Raw genomic sequence first — 18725 nt, forward strand, 5'->3', positions numbered from 1 at the left:
GAAAATGTACACCAAAAATCTATATTTAAGCCAGTGATTATCCACTGACACTACACAATCTCCAACATTTAGTAGAGCAAAGGAAAGAGAAAAGCAATGGAGCAATGCATTTCCATTCTTTGTTCTAAATATAGCCTTGTCTATTCCCCCTCTCTGGTCTCTTAGGCACTGGATTCACTTAATTGGATTACTACACACACTTTTCATTTCCTTTCTGGTTAGTGTTTAATGAAGTTTAGATAATCATATATCTCAGTTTATTCATTGTGGATCTGGAGGGAAGACGCTGCACATTCAAAATATAGAATAAAATCAGTAGACAGCGTAGAGCTTCCGAGCGTCTACTTACATGAATGTTATGCATTCAGACTTGCAGTATAGTGATCAATACAGTTTGGTGTAAAAATAACCCAACAATAATGTGGTGAGGCGAGGAAAAGAAAGAGAGAGAGCATCATGCTACTGGTAGGGCTGCTGATCGACTGGTCGGTCAATATGTTCTAATCTGACCAAGTTCTCATTGGTCAGACAATTGTCGGCGTTAGTTTCAATGGCAGAAACGCACTACATCGATGGCCTTTCAGGATTAATCCATTACTTTAGGCAGCAGGAATAACAGATTACCCCTGGAAAATGGACTGCGTGGAAAACACTCCGTTTTCTCACCCATCTAATGGAGACTGCAAGGTCTAAGTTATTTAATGCCTACATTTCCTGAACATTTACTCAGTCAGCTTAAAATTTACTGACACCAGGTCAAAGAAGTAGCTGGTGTGACTACATGTTGGCAAAAATGGATGGCCTGGTAGAGGTTAATGGTCGGCACTTATCTAGCGCCTTTCTACTTCGGTGGTACTCAAAGCGCTTTACAATGTTTCTCATTCACCCATTCACACATCAATGGCGACAAACCTGCCATGCAAGGCGCCTGCCTACCATCGGGACCAACTTAGACTTCAGTGTCTTGTCCAAGGACACTTTGACATGTGGAGGAGCCAGGAATCGAACCACCAACCTTGCAATCAGTGGACAAAGGTTATATTTTTTTTGTTAGCATTGTTGCCAAGTGGTTGCTCAAAGGAAATCCTAAGAAAATGTAGGATTTGCTGAGTTTCTCTAAATAATTTTCTAAGGTCTTTATCATACTATACGAAGTTCCTTGAGATGGCACATGTTGTGAATTGGTGCCGTACTGTATAAATAAAACTAAAATGGCCTGCCTTGTATTAAGAAGTCGTAGTTTACATATCACATCTCTACAACCAAAATGGCATTTCTTCTAGAAACATGAGTAACTTGTGTTAGATTCCCCAACAGTTCCCTATTAGATCACCAGTTGATTAAGTTCTGTTTTCGGCAATCCTATGCATGTGGGAGGGTGCACGCTGGTCTGCACTGAATCCATTGTTATAAGTGCAAAACAACTAGATAAAATTGATTTAATATGCTACAAATACTAGCTTTTCATGTTTATTTATGGTCCATTTAAGCTAATAAGGTTAGCAGGTAGAGAACAGTCAGTGCACTGTGACCAATCAATGGTGGAAGAAAATTTTCTTCAGTTGACTTCATAAACTTCTGCAGTGTAATACCTGAAGACTTAACAATGTTCTTTTAACATTTAAAGTTTTTCAACAAATCCACTTGTGTATTCATGTCTGTGTGAGTACATACATGAAAGCATATTTCAGACAAATATATTTATCTTCTTGTAATCTCTGTAAGGCTTATTGTTGTTGTACTTGACTTGTACACCACAGGTCTGACACAAACAGAAGGCGACTAGTCCATTATCAAGGTGCAATGAATAATACAGATCCTCCTGAAAGCTCCTCTTTACTCGTACACACGCACGTTACGTCGATTTACTGTGCAGACAAAGAAAGAAAAAAAATCCTGCTTGTGGCTAAAATCGAGTCTGACAGGCTCTTCTCCCATTTTCAGACTAATGCTTCATTTTGACAACTCTGACAGCCCTAAATTGTTGCCCCAACACTCACTAGATTTGCTACACCCATTCAATTCAGCAACAAAATGCATTCCAGCAGATTTTTTTTTAAAAATCTCAAACTAATCAAAGACATGCAACACCAAGGGAAGACTATATGAAAGCCAGTGTGTGTTAATACAGTTTGTCAGTCTTTCTCTTTACCATTGTTATATTTGTGATGGAAGTGACAGCTATTTACCCTTAATTATTCGGCAAATTCAAGTTCTCACACTGGGAGAATAAGTTGAAATAAGGGCAGAATATGTTCCAAGTATTTCACAGTGAAAAACTGAAACAGATTTAAAGTGCTGAGGGTTAAAACATGACTTATCACTAAAGGCTCCCTCATCCTAATGTTACACTACAGTTACCCATTATTGCATCTGAGTGCATGTTTGTACAGCCTGGCAGCACATGTACGATAATCCTTACAGTGTCAAGAGGAGAGACAAGAACCAGGATGTTTTGCTGTGTATCTGTTTACACAATGTTCACAGATTACAAGGAATATTTCCTTTGTAATCTGCTTCCTGAGTAAGAGGCCAGCCCTGTTTCTGTCTGTGTATGTACATGAGCGAGTCTGAAATAGCTGGGTGGACGCGCTCATGTGTGTTTTCTGGTATGCTGTGACGTCTGTATGAAGTTCATCTGTTCCTCCACATTTCTTCTTTGTGCTCTATTTACATCTCACCAGCTCTCTTTTACTGTCTCCGCTGGAAATATCAGTAAATGGTCCAAAATTTTGCTCAATTTATTAGGTGATGCTCAGTTCACAAATTCAATACTTGTTAAAGGTCATGACGTGACTAAATATCTTTTGCCTGATTGTCATGAAAAATTCAAACAACTTGAAAAAACATTGTTAGAACTTCGAGCATTGCTCATATCCCAGCAGCCCACTCTGATGACATCACTGACTGCTCTGCGTCCCTCCCAGTTTATAGCACAGCTGGGAGACAACTATTCCCATAAGATACCCAGCCTAAGTATGACTAATCAAAGCAAGACCCAACAACACAGCACTTTCATCAAGATATTTTTTCCAAGCCTTGAAAACGCAGTCTCAGTATTACAATACCTCTGTATGCTTGCTGTTTGAGACTTGCCCTCACGTTTATGGATCAAGTGAAGCATTTCGTGTGGGAGAAAATGACAGGAAATGTCTGGCCCATTTAACAATAAATTTCCCCCGAACACATCAGAGCCAAGCTTGGAAAAAAGTGACACTGGGCTGGGCTAGGCTAGCACTACAGGGACACTTACAATATCATAAAAACAACAAGCATGCTGACAGATTAACATGCCAATTCCTAATTTTATGTATTTTAAATTAACTAATTAACAAACTCCTGTAGGGATACAGTAAAGCAGCAACATAAAAAGACAAAGACACACATGCATCTCAACCATCAGCACTGTTAATACTCACCATATCCAGGAGTGCCTTCTAAATGGAAAATGGCTAAGGTGCATCATGGACCTATCGCTGGGGACACCTGGACATTGTCCAGGCTTCATACTGAAGTTGTGTCAGGACTGGTTGCCCTTCCTGTTAACTTTTCGCCCCCTTCCTATTTAACTATCTGTCTACAGACACAGCCCCCCAATATCTGTGGGACCCAGCACAAAAGACAGTGTTCCATAGTAAAGTTCACTGTTGTGATGCACACATTCAGAGCAGTCCTCTGGTAAAAGAGCCCCTTCTGAACTTCCAGCTTCACATGTTTGGTCCTAGGGCATGATTACAAAAAAAGCCAGCCTACATCTATCAAGGCAATCTTAAAAATCTAATTATATAGCACCATAAAATCCACTGGGTTCCAGAAGGTAAATAAAAATCCCAATAAAAGTGGCGAGTAAAAAGAAATATGAACTAGAAGGGACTGGAAGCACACTTAAGCCCGGAGTTCACTCAGTTTTTAAGTAAGAGAGTCTCAGCAGTGCGAGCACACAGGCGGCCACCCAGCAAGACCAGCTAAGCTCTCCGGCCGCTGCTCTTTTTTCCGTGGGATTCTTCCGGCAAAGGTTTGGAAATTGCTGTCCCACATCCACATGGTGAACCGGTTCAGGGGCTCATTTCTCCGGAAAACATTCCTTTTCCTGACAGCCAGCGACGCCGGTTGGAGAGGCAGCGGTAGTCACACCAGCATGACAGAGCATGTTACCCACAGAGTCACTCACAGGCTCACATTCGCTTTCATCCTCTCAGCTTTGCCCCCTTTGTCTCTCTGATTTTGTGTCTCCCTCTCTGTTCTGCCCTTTCACAACCTCCCATGGAGGGAAGTGAGGAAGTACAGAGGGAAAAAAAAAACACAGTGAAGCGTCTCTTCAGTGTCTCCCCTTCTCTCTGTTTGGCTGCTGATCGTCTCCCTCCTCCTCCTCCTTCCTCGCTCCAGTCAGTGGGATGTCCTGATCCTGTGTAATAGGTGTGCCTGCCACATACAGTCAGCTAAACCTATTGATCCTCTTACCACTTCAGTCAGAGAGGAACAGGTCTGCACATGTACAAATTGCTTACACACAAGAGAGCACATAGTGACACAGGGAGCCTCTAGTGTATATAGTAATATTGCGATAGAAATGTTGACGTAAGTAATTCCCTTCATTTCCTCCCCGTGAATCTTCTTCTCTACTCTTCGTTTCTCGAGTGGTGTGTGTTTGTCTCTATTATAGCCCTCCTTCATCATAACGCAAGCACTGCCGTTGCCGCGTCAGTTTGTTTTTTGCTACTCTATGCACACCTTCCGTCTGTCTCCAGTGTCTGCATGCACGTCAGTGAACCATAAAATTTCAAGCCACACAGCAAATGCCAACTTATTTTTCCCCGCACGTGTGTGTGTGTCTGCAAAGCATAGAGTGTGTGCGTGTGTGACGACTAAGAGCATGCAGGGGGCCTCTCAAGGCTTGTTTGTTTCAAGAAACTTGTTATACAGGATGTCATTGCCCTACTGCGGTATAATGCATTCCTCTGTTCTTACACCAGCGGCTTCGGGCTCCAGATGGAGCCTGTAATTCTGCCTATAAGCCAAACAGCAATTAGAAAGAGTAAATGTCATGCTGTCTTTTACGAAGATAACAGATAAATCTACAATTTGTTAAATTCAGTGTAATTTAGAGCATGTCTGTCTCTGTTTGCCTGCACGTGTTAGAGTGACTTTGCGTGCACATTTCAATTGTGTGTTGCACGATTGGTGTTGGCAAGGAAGTTATGAGTCAAAGTTGGGGTTAACACACTAAGGTTGTGTGTGTGTGTGTGTGTGCGTGTGTGTGTGTGTGTGTTTTACATTATAAAAACCATAGCTGTGGCTAAGCTCCAGTTGCTGCGGTCTGAAAAACAGGATCCAGCACTGCTTCTTACACACATCCTGCCCAACACACACGTCAGCAGCTTCTCAACTCCTGCCAAAAGTCAAACCACCTCACAGCCTCTGTAAGCCTGCACCTTCTGCCACAACAGCCACTCTTGAAACAGGGTGGAGGAGCGCTGAATGTTGGCAAATCTGCTTGTAGGAAAATCAAGACAGAAAGGCAACTCTCGGGGGATATGTGGGTAGATTGTGTGTAGAGGGGCAAGGGTTGACAGTTTAAGTAACAACAGGGAGTAAAAATTAAATTGAAGTGTCTTAAAAGGAAAGCAGCGAGAAAGCATTGAAGCACCTGTGATTCATAATGTACACTCAGAGAAAACAACTCTCCATCTGTCACTCAGATTCTCAAATCTCGTCAGACATCTTGCATACAAATGGAAACTGTGACCGAAGCGCTAATAACAGAATATATGCTGTATGTTCAAGTGCTTATGTGCGTGTATAAGAGTAGTATTGCATCATTTTAGCCTCTGCTTTGGGGGTTGTTGGCCCCTGCTCTGCCCAACACTGGTGAGCTGTCATGACTCATCCTGCAACCTGAAAGAGAGAGACCAGAGGAAAGAGGAAAAACTAAAGTGAGTGTAAAGGCAGAAACAAAAAGTGCAGATATAGAAAGCAAGGCTGACAGCAAATGAGAGATGGAGAGCAAAGGTATGGTAGAAGGTTGAAATAGATGCACATGCCAGCACCTTTAGAAGAAAAGAAAAACACTGTTACCATGAGAAATAAAAAACGACTGAAGGAAAGTGCAGCAGCAACAGAATGAGGTAAGATTGATGAACAATAAATTAAATATGAAATGCAGCTGTGATGCAGGAAACAGAAACCTTGACACAACCATATGTAGCCGACATTACGCTAACACAATAGCATGTGAAGTAGTGGAACAGCAGTAGTGTATCATCACCTGTGATCCCTGCTTGTAGGCAGAACAATGTATTTCCCATCTACAAAATATCACATCATATTTGAATCAGGAGGCCTTTTCCATTACATTAGAGGCTGGTCTCTGTAACTGGGCATCTGGGGGAAAAGGGCCAGATTACATAACGGAACAAGAATGTATCGATCTCATGTGTACTGACATTTAGCAAAGTACTTTCCTTAATTTTTCTGCAGATCGACTGTCCAGAGAACACAGGCTGAACAACCTCTACAATCGAGTCACTGAGCAGGTCTGACAGCCCGCCAGTGGCATGACTGCTTTCGCTTCAGGTGTTTTCAGAGCAACAGAAGTGTCGCTCATAAAGTTGTAAAGCCCGTTAAGCAATGTGCTGTAAGCTCTGTAACATGATAATTAATATGCGTCCTCTATTGTGTACTAACACCTCACTACACAATGTAATTGATGTGAAGCCAAAATGACTTTTCTGTACCACAATTAGTAAATTGAAAGACGAATCAAATCTAAACCAGCACATTCATTCGGTGATGCAGCTACTCAACTGTCACATTAATATAAAACGCTTCCATATTCTACATTTAAATAGCAAAGCAAATCTCTCTTGAGATTGACAGAAAACTGGGCCGCATCACATTGTTCCTTTGAGGTAGGCCAACTGTCCATCACTCTGTATGTCGCCGTGGAAATGCTTCAGGCCCAGTACTCCTTCTTGCCATTCACAGATGGTTATGCAGTGGCATTTCAGCAAAGGTTAACTCATTCCCCCTTCAAATCAGATATTTGTAATTAGATTCCCACATCTAATGGGGACATAGAGGCTTCAAGGGCCATTTGTAGAATGTGAAGAATGTTTAAGTGGCCAAAAAATTACTCACTTGTGGAGCGGAGAGGTTTTTATGACTCTAATTTTAAGGCAGACCAAAAGATAAGCAGGAGGGACTTCATTTATTAGACAAAAAATATGCTGCATTACAACAAAGCAGCAGCTGTAGCTAGTGATGTATGTACAGAGCATATGCTGTGCATACACATTCAGAAAATACAGTTTTTAAATAAGATCTACAGCAACTAATAAATGAGACACTACTTTACAAATCAGTCATTTCACTTTTATGATGTCTTCTGGAAGTCTTCTGGAATTCTGCACCCAATCGAGTTGAGAATAACTATTTTTCAGTGTGACTAACTGTACAAATCTGTCATCACACGAAAGATTATCCTTTGATTTAAGCTCTCATATGGCTTATACAACATACCAAGATTTGTCTATTGCTTAAAAAAAACTTACTTACTGTGCCTCGCTATTAGCTATAAGAACACCCACTATTATGAGTGTGCCAGTATTGTGACTGTAGTCAGACTGCTTGGCTAAAATTACCAACAGTATAAGCACACTGTATTAAACAGTAAAATAAACATTCCTCAGTGCAAAAAAACAGGAATTAAGCAAAATTTAACCACAGTTGAATTATGATTATAATATGCTTAATTTTATAATAAAAAAATAAAGATTTATGCTCGAACACTGTAGTTGTCAATATAATCTACACTTCCCACAAAAATGTGTATTGCTTAACAGACTGACACAAAATTGAACATGACTGAAATAATAATAAAAAAAGATTAAAGTGCAAATATATGTCAGAATCTAAAATGTTGAATTGCAACAAAAAAAGGACTAAATTTGCCTTCATTTATAAATCATCTCAATTGGATGGAGGGCCGCAGTTAAAAGCATCATGAACATCCAGTTAAAAACCACTATTGGAAATGGTGATATCTATGCTGACTGCTTCATGAGGCTGTTTTGTGAGGGCAGGTACAGATGGGACCGTACTGAAATATCAGTGGTCCATTACCAGAGGCAATCTTCACTAGAACACCATCTGGTGAGGATGGGTCTCACTATCAGTTGGTGCAATCAACTGCTCCTCTCTCTGATACCTTCATTATCCAATTACGTAGATACAGGCAACGTAAATTCTACTGTTTTAAAGTGCCGATACTGAAATCAGCAGCACATTATTGCAAACGCCACGTTGTGTACTGTTACGGCCAGCGCCTCCTACCCCGTGTGTGTGTGTGTGTGTGTGTGTGTGTGTGTGTGTGTGTGTGTGTGTGTGTGTGTGTGTGTGTGTGTGTGTGTGTGTGTGTGTGTGTGTGTGTGTGTGTGTGTGTGTGTGTGTGTGTGTGTGTGTGTGTGTGTGTGTGTGTGTGTGTGTGTGTGTGTGTGTGTGTGTGTGTGTGTGTTTTAACAATGTTGTGGCTATGCAAATAGGGCTGTGTGATCCCCACTCCCTGGTTGGACCGTGACAGCAGAGGCGTGGCTGCGACCAGGAGTCCAGTGATTGGTGCGGCGCTCCCCAGGCTGACCAACCGAAAACTGCCAACTTCTTTAAAAGAGTGGGCAGTTCAACTGAACGGGGCGGCTGACTTCTAGCGTGTCATTCTGTGTTCCTGTGTGGTTGAGGCAAGATTGTCTGTGTGATAGGAATTGGCCCAGGGTTAGAATTAAACACTGATACAGCCTCACTTCATTACAGGTAGTTCCTTTTGTCTAGCTTTCACCAGGATTAGGGGTGCTGACTCCTGTGTAAGTTTTGTTTTGTCAGTTCCCATTTAGTGAGCCTTTTGTTCCGTTTTGTTTTCCACCGCGATTGTAGTGTTAAGTTCTCCTTATGAGAACTCTTCTTGTGTTTTGATGTTTTCTTTGATTTGAGCAGCACCCACCAGCCCTCTTCCTTAGTTTTGCCTCATTTGTATAGTAACTTGCACATTTCTGTTCAACCTTTTCTGTAATAAATAATTTGATTTTTACCACCAACAGCTGTTTATGTTGCTTCCCTTGCCCCCCGAGCCGGGGTTGTAACAGTACTCTGTATTAAACACACACTCTAATTTCTTACCTGAAACCTGCCAATACATCGTGTACTAACAAGGTTTAAGGACATGTGTACACTTGTACTCTTTGTACTTAAACACTACTGTTCAAATACTGTATTGGCAAACGCTATCAGCAGCTCCATAAGGGAGATTAAGGTTTCCTACTTGCTACATGATAGCCACCAAAACATTAAATTTGGCTTTTATAACATTCTTAATTGTTAAAGCTTTCTCATAGTAAAATAATTACTTGTATCAACTGTCTATTTAGACAGAATATGGCAAATGTATCGTCCAATAAATGTTATTGCTCTGTTAGTTTAGCATAAATGTAGTCGGTGGACATTTCCAGTGCACCTGCTTTCAATAAAGCGCTAATTGCAGAGCTGTAGGATTTACTGCCGACTTTGGTATTTCCCACTTGACGTCATAAAATTCACAGGTGTGCCCACACAACTGACAAACACAGAGAAGCTATGCAGAGCAGAGTCTTTGTTCTGGATTATCAATCTTGAATTTTTATCAGATGAACTAATCACATAGGGGATTTACAGCTGTGTAAACAATGTCTGTTCCTTCCTTTCACTTTTCTGAGAAGTTAAGCAGCTTGCTAGATAAATGTGGCATTAACAGGAAACACAATTGGTTTTTTTCTCTCTTTAAATTGTGTCGGCTAGATGAAATGCAGCAGCACCTCTACATTCAGTTCTTATGCAGTGAAGCATTTTAGAAATTTTCTTCAGCCTCAATGGCTTCATGGTAACAAACACATTAATTGGGGTGATACAGTGTGTCCAAACTGACCTGCCTCCCCATCCACAAACTGTTGCAGATATTTGAATGTACATGTGCAGGTTAAAGATCACAATAATTATCAAGTGTTCTGTCAATTGCCAGCATTGTGCTTTTGATCTGCTGCCATGAGAGCGTAAATGCGGCACTGCACATTTCAATGAGAGCTTTGTACCCGGAACATCAAATTAAGCTTCCCCACTCACCCCAGAGGGGTGAGTACATTTTGTGAGCTGGTTACTCTGGAGCACGCTAGTTAGAGTGTCATAAAATTTCACTGTTTGCAAGTCAGATGACTGGATTGTATCCACTTTAAGGCACAAGGGCTCATTATTGTCCTCACCAGTCACCACTGTGCACTGCTGCAGATGCACGAGTAGATAGCGCACAGTGAATCTGAGCTGTTTTTGTAGTTGTCAGATTTTAAAAAAAAAAAAATGTTACTTTGATTTGATATTGACATTAATGTGTGCATTGCAAAAAACACTGATGCCATAGTCTGCATATGTTTTACAAACTATATTAGTACAACTGATGCACTTAAATGGAAAGAAGTCATCATTATTAATATTAACTTTCTGAACCCCAAAAACCAGTGGTGGGTTTAAAAGGTACAGTGGCTGAGAGGTGCAAACCAAATTTACATAATGCAAAACACTTTTACAAAGCTTGAGACAAACTTACATTTAGGAAAACATTTTTACATATCATAAAACACAATTACAAGTTCTGAAACAAGTTTACATTTTAGAAAAAAAAATGTACAAGATGCAAAACACATTTACAACCTCCAAGACAAATTTACAAGTGACGAAACACTTTTACATATCCAAAAACAATTTTACAAATTAAATTTAACCGGAAAGGGAATGTCCCAACTCCGGTGTTGAGGCGGAAGTGATAACGAGGAGCAGCTAATGCGACTTTTGGTTGTTGTTGATGGTGAACCAAGCGAGCGGGTGATGTTTTGCCCGTTTTGTGGGGAACATAAGAGCCGATTGACGCGGTTTTGTTTTTCGTGTGGTCGGTCTTTAGAGTGTTTAAATGGCGCGGATCAGACTGACAGAGCAGAAACACAGGAGACATCTCAACCATGGCGCTCCTCGTTGTCACTTCCGGTTCAACCCCAGAGTTGGGACATTCCCTTTCCGGTTAAATTTAATTTGTAAATTTGTTTTTGGATTTGTAAAAGTGTTTTGTCGCTTGTAAATTTGTCTTGGAGGTTGTAAAAGTGTTTTGCATCTTGTGAAATTGTTTATCTAAAATGTAAATTTGTTTCAGAACTTGGAATTTTGTTTTATGATATGTAAAAATGTTTTCCTAAATGTAAATTTGTCTCAAGCTTTGTAAAAGTGTTTTGCATTATGTAAATTTGGTTTGCACCTCTCGGCCACCGTAAAAAGGCTTTTTTTTTTTTTTTTTTTTTAATTACCAAAGTTACGCCATTTATCTGATATCCAGAAACAGTATAAGCAGAATAATGAATTTATGGATGTCTGAGTGTGTGCGTCAAGCATGGACACAAATTAACCATGTAAATAGCTAAATATCCATATCTGTCTAATGGTATGTAGAGCCAACATTTAGAGGAATTGGCAATAACTGTAGGTACTTGGAAAAATGTACATCTTGATTTCATGTTTTCTTATTATTTGTACAATAAATTATACTGAAAGAAGTTCAATTTCTTCTTCTTCTCCTTCTTCTTCTTATTATTACTGTTTCATGATGCACAGAAAATCCTCTAGTCATGGTTGTGCTGTTTCTATTTTATTGTTTTCCATTGCCATTAAAATGTTTCTAAATTCAGAATTTTGGTTTTTGGTGAGCCTACAATAATTCAAATATCCTCACTCTCAAATCTCAAGCACCAGAGCAGCAACTCCACAAAAAACAACAAAATACTGGGAAACTAAAATGAAAACATGTCGTAGTGGACAATACCATGTCCAGATCCCAAAATGTTCAAAGAAATACTGATGTGTTGAAGTTCAAGTCAGCTGAGGATGTAAGAACCTTTAAATAAATTTGAAACATAATTATATTTGTTAAAACTGACTTATGGTGGATGTATCAAATTTAAAACAACACTAAATCACATTCACTGACCTATTTTGCCTTTAACTAATAGTGAGCCAGTGTTTATTTCTACAGGACATCATCAACATAAATAGCTTCATGTGATAAACAATTTGTTGTTTTAATTGTTGTGGTTTGTATCAGTGAAATAATTTTTCAAAATTAATGTTGCTGCAGATGTAGAAAAGTGACACATATTATTCATAGATGTGCTAAAAAAGACACGGTGTTGCTAATAGCGTCAGTTCCAGCAGGAATTATTGCAATGCTCGTTTCTCAATTTCTGCAACCCTGCTGTGCAGATCTATAGTTTGCTCCCATTCTCATACTCATTGATATCCGTATGTATCTGACCCAATACCTCCATTTCCAGCCATGGTGTCAGTTCTGTTGCTCAACCCCTCCAAAAATAGACTTTTCCTGCATTGCACCAACGTTGTGTCACTGTTGCAGCCGACTGGCTCCCCCTGCACTGTCTGAGTAGTCTGAGCCTTAATCACGGCACTGGATGAACCTGGTGTCTATCTGGGTGCGATTAGTAGCTCCTCAGAGGGATGATATGACCCACTGATGACCTCTGGTGATGTGCTAATTACTCTAAGCTCAGGGGAAAACACAGGTCTGCTGTTAGCACTCAATGAAGAACAACTTAACTTAGATCCTGTTGAGCGTAGCTGGTTTTTAGACAATGCATCTAATTTATTACAAGCTTATCACAATTTTAGATTTTGTCCAGTTATTTATTGCATGATTAAGCATATTATATGAAACTGAAGCCTACTGGTATTCCCTGTTTTCTCTATTTGTGCAGTTTCATTTATTCACGATGTTACCATGCATAGTCAATGTCTCATAACAGAGAAAGCACATTCAAAGGATTTTTTAAATGGCTTTTAGCTCACAAAACAGGCATTCAAAATGTATTTTGAGAAATATCTGATACCTTTTGAGTAGATCGCGGATACCATTTAGAATTCGCTTTTCGTTTGCTTCTACCTGGCATCAACATGTGGGTCACAGTCGGTCAGAACAGGGTGGAATCATACTTTTATAATTTATATAGCATTAAAAATCTAAAAACTGACACAAAGAGAAGAAAAAAAGAGAAGATAAAAAATACATTCACTGAAGCGACTGAGATATGCCAGAAAACTCTCTAAATGAACAAGCGATGTGAATAACTGTATTGAAACAAACTGGTGTAATGGAAATTAGCTGTGAGGCGCTCTCTCATGTTTTTGTCTCTAACTGGCCTAAATTCCATTAAAAGGCATGAATTACGAAGAGGGAGCAGTATGCAGGATAGAGCACTGTGGGGGACTTGTGTGACATTAAAGTGTTAAAGTAATTGTACGTTAGGAGGAGGCTTGCAGGCTGTAAAAATTCACTCTGAAAATGGCTCAGTCTGTGACATTCTGTCTGCCGGCTGTGGAGGAAACCACCGAGCTGTGCTCACACACCCTCACAAATACCTCCATAAAGGGCTCATATTTTAGTTTCAATACACAGCAAAAAAATGCAAGCAAAGTGGCAGCGTGAACACAATGTTTCACCACTAGAGAAGGCACACACAGTCAAAAAATGCAACTTAGATGGCACAGTTTGCTGGGTTACAAGGCCTCGTTAACTATGGAACTAGCCTGTTTAAGGGACCATCGTGAAGACAGATGCATACAAAAATTTGCAGCAGAACCACTAGGGTGCACTGTCATCAAATTATAAAGTAAAAAAAAAAACAAAAAGCAAAAGCTGGACACTAAATAAAAGAACAAATTGCATTTTCATTATCTGAGGGACAAGCTCTCAAATAACCAACAAAAAAAGAACAATATAGTCCATAATTCATTTTACCATTATATGACGTTATTTACAGTTCTTCCTTACATACAGTTTTATCTATGGATTCACGGAAAACTTTATGTGGGTAGCCAACAAGAACGCATTTGTCCCCAGACAAATGGATTTCTGCTTTTATCTGACTTCCATTTTAACACCTGTAGAATAATCCACAGTTAAATTACAACCTGTCAAAATGATGAATTATTGTGTGGCTGAAGTAGAAAAATAACTTCCATAATCAGAGGTAAGCTTGTGATTACAATTCTGTTGTGCCAATCTGATATTCAAATATTGTACTGTGGAACTTAGACCATAATAAATTAATTCATATTCTGTAGGACAGAGTGACTTTTTGACACTATCTTTATTGACTGTTGCCAAGCGTTTCTTCAAAGGGAATCAATAGGTTTCATTCTATAATATTCTGAGGTCTTAAGCTTAACATTTAAAGATGATTATTGCTTTTTATTTACTTTTCAGTTTCATATAAAATGCATAAGGTTATTATTTAATCTCAAATGTAAAGCAGTTTGGGTCAGCCTCTGCTGTTTCAAATGGAAACACAGACTGCCAAGCAAAAAGTTGAACTATGTTCAAATTACCTTTTGTTGCAGGTGTTCATGTTACTGTAAGCTGTGTTGATAGTGGTACATTACACCATGATGGCACAGTCTGTGTTTGCTCCATGACTGGACATGAAAAGGAAGGCTGAGGAGCAGACAGCGATGACCATGACACCCCTGTCTGCTGTCATGGCTCCTATGACATTTAAAAGTCAAACTTTCAACACCCTTTTTATCCACACCTCACTATGTCCATGTGAAACCTGTCGGCACACTGGAAACCCACAGCAGGACAGTCATGGCTTCATGTCAGAGAGAAGCTGAGGAGACAAATGGCAGAAGAACCATCGAAAACCCTTTACTACACAATAGGTTGAGATGAGTGACGTGATAAAAAGGAGAGGAGAGGAGAAGAAATAGAAAAGAAAAGCCTAAAGTGGAGACAGCCCCACTAAATGTTTTATTAGATGCAGTGTTTCAGCTGCAGATGGGATGGGACAGGAAATGGACTTTTAAGATGTGTAAAGATTTTATAAAAGTCAACGTGTGGGTGAGTGGCAATCGTTACATTTGTGTGAAATCGGTGTGAGGCCGGTGCCAGTTGAGGCTGGCAGGGTCAACCTCCTGAATCCTCTGCTGAACTGAAAGCAACTCCTTCAGTCTCAAACAAATGAAAAGCAAAGACAGCATTGTGGTTGCTGTAAAAAGAGCTGGCTGAAGAAATGAAGAATGCGTCTCAATAAAATAAACTTTGCTTAATGCTGAGCACTTAAACACAAACACATGTCGAGCCCAGAAGAGACAGCAGTCCTGAGAGCGGGCTTGTCTCGGTGCCTTTTAGTTCTGCGTATTTGAATTTGTGGTTGAAAACATGCAAATCTGAATGACTGGGTGTGTACAGTATGATCCCATGGACGTGTCTTTCTGTGTACCTGAGTGTGACTGACATAGCTGCAGGCTCCAACAAACATGTGTGGAGAGAAACCACAACTCTGAATTGTTATAACACGAGATCAAAAGGAACAGCCTACTGCTTTACTGGGAGCTTTCAACCATCTGGTGGATCATATTTGTCGAAAACAGTCACCGAAGTTTGACTTCTGGGCAAACTGACACAGCAGGGAGAGAAACTGAGCAGAAATATCTCTCGTCCAGCTGTAAGACCCCCCTCCTCCCTCACTGACAGGTATTCACCCCTGAAACTGAGACTGTTGAGGAAAACTCCAGCCTCGTGTGTTATATAAAACTCCCCGCTGCTCAGCGCATCCCAGGAGTTATTTTATAATGAAGTGTTATAGACACTCTCTCGAAACCGACGTCATCTTCTGCGGTTACTGATTTTCTACATTTCCAGGGGAGAATTTTTCAACAACCTCCAGGGAACATTTCTGAACACTCTGCATTTCAGACGTGTTATACACGTGGGTGGAGGAATCAATGTGACAATGACAGCATAATGAGTTTTCCCAGTCAATAAACGTGTGAAGTCTTTCCACTTACTCAAAACTAGGGATGTCACGATACCGCAAATCTGGTAGTCGGTACCAACGCCGCTGAAAAAGCAATGATTCTGGGTACCATGGCCAATAATACGCTAATCAAATGAAAATATTTCAGCATCAAGTCTTCTATTTGAAAAAACCTGGGATGGAGCCTTCAAGTAATAAAAAAGACTTGGTTGTTATTTAAAACAAAACAATACTGTGGCAAACAAACAGCTTTTTTAGATAGTATTGCATTTCTACTACAGAGCTTCCTGATATATGAAAAACAATGCAAATAATAAAGACCCTAGGTGTAATAAATAGATAAAAATATTCACATTACATAAAACAGTGGAATGCAGCCTTTTAAAACAAGCAATACTGCATTATGAAATTCACTCAAGCAGTTCTTTGTAAGGACTTTCCTGTGAGTTTGTGTCATGTGTTCTGAGCCTCTGAAAAGCCTCAGATATAGCTGGCTGTTTGTGTTACTTTGTATCAGTCTCTCCTGCTCAACATCCTCCTCATGCTGATATTGTGGAGAGATTCCAGGTATCAAGTGGAGCTCAGAGAAAACACACACATGCACACGGCTATATGTTGGCAGGCTGAACCTACCAACGTTATCAGCAGTACTCAGCTCACTTTATGACATTATGAGCTATTGTTACTTTAGCCTGAACAAGCTTGGTTCGCTCTTTGTGATCATGTGTGTGGACAATCGCCACAACAGATGCATCTGTCCCCGTTCACATCAAGTATAGTAACATCGCAGGATGTGCAATGTGATGGCATGCTGACAATATTACTGATATTCTCTCACCTCAAATACTATGTATAGATTCGGATGTTTGTCTCTGAGCTGCTTAGATCAGTTTCCCTCCAAATGTGACATCATTTTTTTGGTTGTCTTTAACCAAATATGGCCATACACAGCTGGCAAGGTGTTTTAATAAGTTCCACTAGTCTACCTATGACATTTTTCCATCCTTACAATACAATATAAACACTGGTTCAGAATTTTGATATCAACCTGGTATAGAATATTGTTTCTTGCAATATCCAGAACACAACTAAAAGCACGACCACTAAGGCCCATGTCCACAGAAAAAAAATTACTTGCATTGGATTGAAATTTTTTATGATAGCTAAATGCCAGCAAGGTACTGTTAGTGGTGGAAAAAAACAATGTAAACAGATGCAATCAGCAAATTTGATTGTAGGTGTACAGGACATACTTGAACCAATTTCGGATGCTAAAAATGAATCTGCATCTTAACTCTGACATAAAATTCATTATGGGAAGAATACTAAGATATCTTTGTCAAGATTTGCATTGCGGAAAAAAATTGTGTTGGGTGTAAAGTAGAGAAAACAAAAGATATTTTAAGTGTTTAAATCCTGCATGATTACTACCTAGTGGTATTCTTCTCTGTTTTTAGTGGCACATTGCAGTATTTATGGGTGCTCTGACACCACCTGTAGATCAGTGGGCGAAACCATTGGCACTGCTCGTGTATTACGTCACCCACGTATTTGTGTTTCCTTGTGCACGTGTGTTAGACAGATAAAACAGGGACCTACATGTAAAACAACTTCTTCACAGTGCCAGTAAAGCTCAGCAGGATGACTTTTTAAATGTAACAGAGGGCTCAAATAGCCAAACCACACAGAGATGTTGAAGAAATGCAGTCTTAAAGACTCCTTAATACCTACAGGTGCTTTCTTCCAAACTTTTCTCTCCACTGATTGCACTGATAAATTTCATAAGATACATGGACATGTACATTTCTTTTCTTTACGTACAGCAGACTGGCAGCTCCAGGTGTGCCTTTCTCCTGCAGTATGTGACCCAACAATGACGTCTACTGAGAGGAGCAAACAAATAGCGAGTTGCCCTGCAGAGACCAACAGAGTATCATGTAACTGCTATCATTAAAACTGTCCACAAAGGTAATGGATATGCCATGCTGACAGACACCTGCTCCCACTGACTGTAAAATAACTGATTTTCATAGCAGATTTATGTACAGTGGGTCAGTTAGTGAGCAAGCCTGGCCGGCTGCAGGCATCATCTGGTTGGCCGTTATGGACGAGCTGATTAGATAACGGCATATTAACTAATTTAATAAATATGAATCCATTTATCAGAAAACTTAATCCTCATAGTAGGTGTTTAACATGCAGATTAAACCATGAATTAAACATCTTTAAAAAATTATTTCTTGGATAATATTTTATATTTTAATTGCTAAATAGCTCAGATGTAAATTTATTCCCTTTCTTGTACCTTCTCTCCAGCATGAAAAATATAATCCCTCTGTATGATTTTTCTTTATAAGAGAAGTAAGAGCTCCCTCGAGTACAACTGAATTCTCTTACAAGTGACTGGAGCACTCATAAAAAATCCTGTTCTCTCTAACTGTGATTCCAGCTGTATCACAGGATGGTGCGCTGCAGAGAATGAGTGGTGAGTGGGTGGGGATGGATGCATGAATACACAGACAGTTTTACTAAAAGGCAGGCACAGATAGAGAGAGACATAGAGCAAAGAAGAGACAAAAAAAAAATGATGGAACAAGCAGAATATCAATTGGACACCGCTACAAGTTGCTGTCTGCTGCATCGTAGCACACAGTCTGAGCCCCGCATCAGTGGAAAAAAATCCCCTAAATCCCACCCAAACTCCACAGTTCCAAATATTGGTATACTCTGCACATGCAGTACATGCACAAAAACCAAAAAAATAGAGAAGGGTGAGGAGAGAGAGAGAGAGAGAGAGAGAGAGAGAGAGAGAGAGAGAGAGAGAGAGAGAGAGAGAGA

General features: G+C 39.9%; 1 protein-coding gene across 4 annotated transcripts in view; it reads right to left on the minus strand.

Moving 5' to 3' along the window:
* The window catches only part of pde4d (phosphodiesterase 4D, cAMP-specific), a 193660-nt gene that overhangs the window by 54908 nt on the left and 120027 nt on the right, over nt 1-18725 (minus strand). The window contains exon 1 of one of the 4 annotated variants that reach the window (XM_023299082.3): nt 3420-4370. The exons of the other annotated variants lie outside the window; for them this stretch is intronic. Within the exon in view, the coding sequence (XP_023154850.2) occupies nt 3420-3508 (89 nt within the window). The 5' untranslated portion in view covers nt 3509-4370. Of the gene's footprint in view, nt 1-3419; nt 4371-18725 lie in introns of those variants that run through there. 4 annotated transcript variants of the gene reach the window in all.

The sequence above is a fragment of the Amphiprion ocellaris genome, chromosome 6, assembly GCF_022539595.1.
Source record: "Amphiprion ocellaris isolate individual 3 ecotype Okinawa chromosome 6, ASM2253959v1, whole genome shotgun sequence".
NCBI lineage: Eukaryota > Metazoa > Chordata > Actinopteri > Pomacentridae > Amphiprion > Amphiprion ocellaris.